At 41.4% G+C, this 8142-nt stretch overlaps 1 protein-coding gene across 1 annotated transcript in view; it reads right to left on the reverse strand.

The window, feature by feature from the left end:
• Positions 1-7820, reverse strand: part of LOC8043099 (neprilysin-11) — an 88475-nt gene extending 80655 nt beyond the window's left edge. The window contains exon 1 of the mRNA XM_029994883.3: positions 7642-7820. Coding sequence (XP_029850743.2) covers positions 7642-7676 — 35 coding nt within the window. The 5' untranslated portion in view covers positions 7677-7820. The remainder of the gene's footprint in view (positions 1-7641) is intronic.
• Positions 7821-8142: the final 322 nt, after the last annotated feature.

Consider the following 8142-nt stretch of genomic DNA (forward strand, 5'->3'; position numbering starts at 1 on the left):
TACCTCACCCGGTCCTTAGATGGTAGCTTGAATACAATCGATGGGATGACCTCACTTGGTGCGACTTCATGCGTCTGGAACCAGAAATCCATCTGTTAAAACAAGGCGATGATTTCCTTGCCTAACTGAGGAACCGAGCTGACAGCCACGTTAGTCAGCGACTTTGTCGGCCGGTCTGATGCGACTGCAGTGTCTGCGGCTGACTCAGCTCGAACAGGAGCTTTTTTCTTGGGTGCCTTGCGCCTCTTTTTCTCGGCGGGCTCTCTTTCGGAAACGTCCTCGATAGAGATCGCTCTGCACAGTGATTCTGCCGACGAAGTACTTCTCATCTTTGCCTCGAGCTGATCAAGACGATCCACGACAGGTGCCAACAGTCTGCAGATCAAATTCCCTGTTGCCTGTAGCTGTCTGTTGGTGGCGTCGTCGCAAGGGCGCGATATGTCCTCCAGCCGGTCGGTCGGTTGCGCAGAGGTCGCGTTCTTGAGCTCTGCTAGCTGTAGGCCTAGCTGATCCACCTCGGCTTTCAGGTTCTCCGTGTCGCTGACGACTGATTGGTATGCGGAGTCCTTGAAGTCGTCATCCAGCCTTCGGAAAGCTTCGATGGAACGTTCCGCCATCTTGGAGTTACCTTGAAACTTTGGCCGTCCAAGTGACAGTGGTTGGTGGAGACCTGGTCGAAGTGAGCGCCGTCCCCACATAGGTTGTTAGCACAAATTTTCTGAAGACCAGGATCCCCGTTCGGGCGCCATATGTGACGATTCATTTATATTCCGCTATACCCATTGAATAATTATATTAATTTTTCTAAATATTAATACCAAAATCTCTTAAATGGGAGCGTGAAAACGCTCCCATAATAATAATAATCAATCAATCAATCAATCAATCAATGTTTTTATTGAAGTGCCCAGGAACAACCTTGCGGTCTTAGTACAGGTGCACTCAGGAAACATGAAAAACAACACTACACAGAACAAACAAACAGTAAGCAATAAAACACCTAAAAAAGATCACATACGTCACATAAACTCGCTAGGCTATACCACCACGATAGCGAAAGGAAAGGAAAGCGAGAGTATAAAAATTGGTTCTGAGCAACTTAATCAGGTGCAAAAAATGGGAAGCCAAATTTAGGTGAGGAACTTTAGCGCTCTGATGAACTCCGGTGTGTTATTGTTAAATATATCAATAGAGTCTGTAAAAGAGGAATTGTAGGTGTGCCCAATAATAATAATAATAATAATAATAATAATAATAATACATTTTATTGCACATATAAAAAGAACACTGCACATAAATGGGTCTATCCAAGCCAAAGGAGGCTTGTGGGACAGGACCCGGCTAGTCGAACGGCAAATACACAGTAATGTTAACAGTACTACAGCACCAAGGAAAACAATTCGAAAACAATAAAAACATAATCCTACCATCTCAAATCTGACAGCATTTTTTTAAATTTCCGAATGGCTTTGTAGACATCATCAGGTAATTTATTAAAGGTAAACGGCACATAATAGGAGCGAACTCGTTTTCCATATCGCGTATAAATAATGGCTGTGTACCCCGCCCGTTGACAAAACCATATTGGTTATTGGATATGATTTCAAACTTTTCAAGAAACTGACTCATTACTTGGAATAAATGCTTCTCTAAACTTTGACTTATACAAGACAAAATCGAGATGGGACGATAATTTTCGACCTTATGACGATCTTCTCCTTTATGAAGAGGCTTAACTTTTGCATTTTTCAGGTTATTAGGGATTTTTCTTTGTGCAATGAAACCATTTAACATATGCAGGAGAACATGTTTAATTGCATCAAAATTGCGGATGAGGTCATTTGCTCTGATATTATCAACTCCAGGAGATTTTCTAGGTTTAAAACTAAACAGCTGACTTTTCAGATCATATTCTGATAACTCAGGAAGGAAAGCTGACGCCATATTCGCATCCGTCAAGTGAATTGAATAGGCAACATCATTCTGCGGAACGCCCGAAACCTGTGCAAAAGTTGCGTTCAATTTGTCAACAACTGAGCATGTAATTGGGCCAAATGCTTTTTCAAGCTCCTCATCTACTGAATTTGAAGGCTTCTTTCCACGGAGTTGGTTGAGTAGAGACCAAGTTTTTGCTGCATTTGACCTTGCACAATAAAATTCATTTTGAAAGTGTCTCCTTTTGGTGGCCCGGAGGAGCGCATTTGCACGATTACGTGCGCAACGATATTCTGTTTTCAGTTGTGCATTTTGGGGAGAACGCCTGCATTTTCTCCACAAAGTATACTTATCTTGAATGGCTCGTAGAATATTTGCATTCAACCAAACATACTCCTCGCGGCGTTGTCGAATTGTAAGAACTTTTTTTGGAATCTTCAATAAAAGAATTCCAACTTGAATGGGAATTAGAGTAGACTTCGTCGTAGTTTACGTTCCGTAACAGATCTTGCCACTGGCAAGCCGAAACCAGTTCGTCAAATTTTTTTTTACCTACAATCTTGACCTGCTTTATTTTAGGACTTGTTTGTTTGATTCTCGCCTCACAAATTACTTGACACGCTGTGAAATAATGATCCGCCAGTTTTTGCAATATTACTGCTGACGTAATAATACAAGATGACGCACGCAAATGAATATTATCTATGCATGATGATACTAATTTATCTGTCATGTATTCTTCCCGTGTTGGCGAGTTAATAACGTTCACAAATCCTACGTTGGATAGGACATTGAGATAGTCGCAGACAATTGAACTTGATGTTTTCAAAGAATCGATATTAAAATCCCCTATATAATAATAATAATAATCAATCAATCAATCAATCAATCAATGTTTATTAAAGTGTCCAGGAACGACCTCGCGGTTTTGGTGCTGGCACACTTATAACTACAAATTAACAAAAACACAAGGAACACAATTTTATACAAGACCCAACAAATGCAGAAGGGTAACAAAGATAGGAATTCTGCTGGTGAGAATCATCTGTTCGAAGGAAAGTTAAAGCGGGAAAAGTTAATGCGAAGCAGTGAGACACCTGCAACGCACACACATTGGAAAAAACAATAAGTTTCACACAGTCGGATATCCAGCACTTTTCACTCCTGCTCAAGCATGAACACGTTAACAATATATTGATTGAAAGCCGAATAGCACGAGTCAAGAATATCAAGTACTTCCGAGTGACGATTATAACATTCAGCCAACCTGAGGATTGGGACTAGCTGATTAAAAGCTCGAGAGGTATAAATAGATGATTGAAGACGTGTACGTACGCGCGGAACTCTAAGACTTACTTGAGACAAGAGGTATGGCGAATCAGTTAGACCGTGCGTGACCTTAAACAGAAACAACAAATCAGCTTTCTCCCGACGCCGGTGCAGGCTAAGAAATTTAAAAAGTTTTAACGCATCTTCATAATTCTTACCAGGTACATCCTCTTTAAGATAGCGATGCTTCATGATAGAAATAAACTTCTTTTGAACTCGCTCAGTCCCCACAGAATTGGTTTGGGAAATTCCATTCCACACAACTGAGGCGTACTCCAGCTGTGACCTTACTAATGAACAGTAAGTACAATGTGAGAAATGCAGGTTTATTGTCACAACGATCGTCAGCACATATAGAGTAACAGCACCGTCTAAGCCGATGAAGGTTTGCGCGACTAAACCTGGCGAGTCGGACAGATGAAAGGAACTAATCTATATGCACAAAAAGAGAGAGAGAGAACAAAAAGAAAGAAGAAAACAAAAACCCACAAAACTCAAAGCCTTTGGGAAAACAATTTGCAATGCAATAAGAACAATAGCATTATACAAATGCCAAAGCGAACACCCGTAGCATTCATTCAAAGTGACCCCTCCCCCTCCCTTTCCCCAGATAAAAAGAAGAAAATAAACATATTAATAGACACAACAACTGGGCAAGGACCGAAGCAAAACATCTTAGATCTCTGCAACGTACGAACGAAGCCATTTTTTTTTTTTTTTAGTTTCGCTTTACCTGTAACAGCATACACTTCATCTGGGAGAGCATTAAAAACCTCCGAGACATAGGAGCTGCGCTTTTTTTTTCCCGTATGCAGTCTTGCATTTGAATATCTTAAAGCGAGGGGACACACAAAGAAGGCGTGAAAGTTCATAAAGTGTTTCGAATTTGTCACACTAGAAAACCGTTTCAGTAAACAACTGTAACAAAGTAGGAATCTACAAATCTTTGAAAAAAATCTTTACTGGGTGAGTACGGAGAATTATAGGCTGCACTGCGCCAGGTTCCTTTCAAAAGACAATTAACTTTAGCCCGCAAAAACACTGTGCAAAGGGCATGAATCATGACGCCGTAACGCAGGACACTACATACAAGTGCATGAACGATAATTTTTTTACACCAAAAGGAACGAACATTTTGACATTATGCAACATGCAAGACACATTCCTAAGAACATTACAGACATAAGTCTTATGTTTATTCCAAGATATATCGTATTAAAAAATAGGGCCCATATATCTAGTTGAGTCTACCCAGGAAACTGGCGCACAAAAACATGGTTTGCAATCGGAATTGTGTAGAAAGGATGGGATACTTGGAAAAGCCCGACTTTAAAGATTTCTAAAACACACAAGCTTGGTTTTTGAAGGGTTGACTTTTATCCCATATGAAGAGTACCAATCCATCAGTTTAATAATATTACACTGCAAAATATTGACAGCCTGAAAAAAAGTGTACATATCGTGAAACCAGTAAGGTATCATCCGGATATTGGAAGATGTACATCCCGAAATAACCGATTCCAAATCATTGACATAAATATTAAAAAAGCAAAGTGAATAAAACTGATCCCTGCAGATCGCCGACCTGAAGCATGCGTAAAGTACTATTAACATTATCTACGGAGGCGATCTGTGATCTTCCGTCCAAGAGATTAATGAATCCATGCAGGGTCTTAAACAAAAATAACAAATCCTCCTTCTCTCGGCATCGATCAAGACCATTTCAAGTAGTCTGACATGCTTCAACAAAGCCTAGTAATTCAAAAACTGTTCATCGCTTGTACAGAAGTGGTGCTTAAAGATTGAAATTAATTTTTTGTATTAACTTTCAACTTTTGTGGAAATTAGGAACAGCGCGAAGAAGGTCGACGGACGAGTATAGATGCAGACAAAGAGGGAGAGAGCGCTCTGTCTGTGTCCATCTACTCGTCTTCGCGCTGTTTTAATTTTCTGAAATGCAGAACCAACTTGCCCAAGTTTCAACGGTATTACACCTTCAATTCTTAGCAAATTACTTTTACAAAAACCATTCCCCACCTTCAGCTCGTACTCTAACTAAGAACGGCTCAGTCAACAGTTAAGCGAAATAAAAGTACAAAGATTGGTGAATTTCCTTGTCAAGCAACATACGACTCCCAAAGCTCGTAACGATGCGCAAACTATTCATCTTACATGAACATCAAAACACAGGCTTGAATCGAAGACCACACCGGGGTCTCTTACTTCCGTTACATGAGAAAATATATCGCCGCCAATGCGATAAGAATATTTTTTTTTTGCGTTTTTCAGAAAGCAAAAAACAAAAAAGAAACGTTATTTATTATGTGTTTTAACAATTAAAACGGAGTTTATTATCTCTACACCAAATGTTAAATCCGTTTGCGTCGGTCTGAAACGCTACGCAGTCGTCAGTGGATCAAATTCCTCGGTAGATTTTAATATTATCGGCATACTAAAGAAATAAAGAATTTAGATAGCAAGAGAGATATCATTCACACATATAAAAATTAGGAGGTGGCCTAAAACAGATCACTGAGGCACACCAGAGTTCGTTTTCTAGGTTGTGGAAGTTATATGATTAACTTGAACAAAACTCTTCCTATGCTGTACGTAACGTTTGAACAAATCAAGCATTTCTCCTCCAATAGGAAGAAAGTTTAGACAGCAGGATTTCGTGATCAACTGGGTCAAATGCCTTGCTTAAATAAGTATAAACTACATCGAGTTGGTCCTATTTACTCACGACACGTGAAGCAGTTGAAGTAAAAGTAACCATATTAGTTGTCGTCGACCTGCCGGGAACAAATCTATGCTGGTGGGAATTAAAAATTTCTGAACGAGAACGGAAAATGCTTTCTGGACAACCAATTCAAGAACTTGATACCCCATTCAAACGGTGAGCCTAAAGGTATCATTAACATAGGTCCCATTTCAATCGGCGAATCAGCCTGATCTCTTGGGTTGCGAGCACTTGCCACGCGCGGAGGATCGAGAAGTGATTCGCCACCCGCCATAAAGATCCCTAGCTAAAGGCACGTTTACGACCATGTGAATGGGGTATTAGAGATGGAGCTCAGTAGGGGGATCGGTTTATAATTGGATGCATCTCCCCTTTTTCCTGACATATGGACAGAAACAACCACAGCGAGCTTCAATATGTTTAGAAATAAACCGGAATTTCATGAGTTGTTAAATATCTCACACATCGCGGGGCTAAATAAATCACGATAAGTTGTAATTAGAGCTGATAGCATTTCGTCGTGACCAGCCGACAACTTCGGTTTCATCTTTTTTATACACTCTTCGACCACCTTGTTGTTGAGATCGAGTGGAGGATGTTGTCAAGCCCAGCTGAATGAGAGTCATGAGAAACGGCACCTATCTGGTCTGTGTAAATTGACCTGAAGTTATCGGCAAATGTGTCCGCTGTGTTTTCTGCAGCGACACCTTCTAGAACAATTGTATTCAGCCTTTGCTGTATGCAAGCCGACGTACTTCAGAAACTTTTTTGGGACTATGATATAACTCCGACTCCCCGCTTCCTGGTGCGCCTGGAAATCCCGATTCATTACTGTTTAGGCATTCTTTCCTGCACTGTTTAAATTCAATTTCTTACTTATGGAGGCACACCAGATGATTTCATTCAAGAGGTGTGGCGGAACACAATCATTTTAATAAATATTTTTTTGATCTGATCACTTACGGAGGCCAGTTTTCTTTTATTCTTTGTGTAAAAAGGATTCCCTCCCAAAGACCGCTCTCAATTCAGCCAAAACCCAGTACGGATATTCAACCCTGCGGCTTGAATTTAAGGGAATATACTCTTGCATGCCATCCTGAATAATTTCAGTGAATTTGCTGATTTATTCTTTGATGTCATCAAGCTGCATTTTTTGAGCCCAGTCAATTTCTGAGAAATGGTGATAGAGTCCAGAATTATCTCCCTTGGTAAAGTTATAACTCCTCCACGAAGATAAATCGTTAGAAGGAATTCGTGTCAAGCCGCCTACAATTGGGAAAGTTATATCCAGCGCCTGACGGTATTTATATTGCGGTATGATTGATATTTTACTCGGAGTTACGCTTAAATTACCCAAGTTAGAGAAGCACAAATCAAGACCGTTGCCCTGGTAATTGTAATTTTCGTTGTGGTGTGTTAGACCTAGGAAAGCGTCCGTTCGACCACTGTAGTTCAGCTGCGTTCAACTGTACTCCAGATTTATGTTTTACCGTTTCCTCGCACAGAACTCAAAACACTACTCCTCAATGAATCTCTGCTTGTCTCGCGAGCTCGTGACACGCCGGACCAGGATATAGCGCGAGCTCACTCACGCACCAGCCGTGGTTGGAGAATGAAATTCGAAAATAGTGGCTCACGTGCGAAGTGGAATGCGAAATCCTCGAAACGGCATGACGACGGCGAAAATCCGACGCGTCTGCTTCCGGTGGCTTGACACTTCAGACGGCCACAATCATCGTTCACCAGTCATGTAGCCAAATGCAGAGCGAACGCTCCGCACCTCTGCCTCGATTGACTCGCTCCCTGTGGCACCTCCACACTTGTCGGCGAACCTTATCAGACCGTAATCGCCAGAGCGCACTGTGTTGCTCTCTTGTGAAGGCGGTCAGATGTCCCTGGCGCCGTACGACGCAATCGCGACGCTCTAGATGATGACGGCATGAAGGTTGTCGGCTGCCGTTAATGCGCCATTCACTGTCAAACCTGGTCCGCCCGTCGCTTTCTCCTCTCCTTCGTCGCTGTCGACGGCGCGTATAGTATACGCGAGAGATACTTGTATTTAAGGCGAGCCACGATCAAAATGGGATGCTCAAAGTGCGTTGATAAAAATATGGGCTGTCTTCTTCATATATCTCGAA

This window comes from Ixodes scapularis, unplaced genomic scaffold (genome assembly GCF_016920785.2).
Source record: "Ixodes scapularis isolate PalLabHiFi unplaced genomic scaffold, ASM1692078v2 PGA_scaffold5__190_contigs__length_132052651, whole genome shotgun sequence".
NCBI classification, from domain to species: Eukaryota; Metazoa; Arthropoda; class Arachnida; order Ixodida; family Ixodidae; genus Ixodes; species Ixodes scapularis.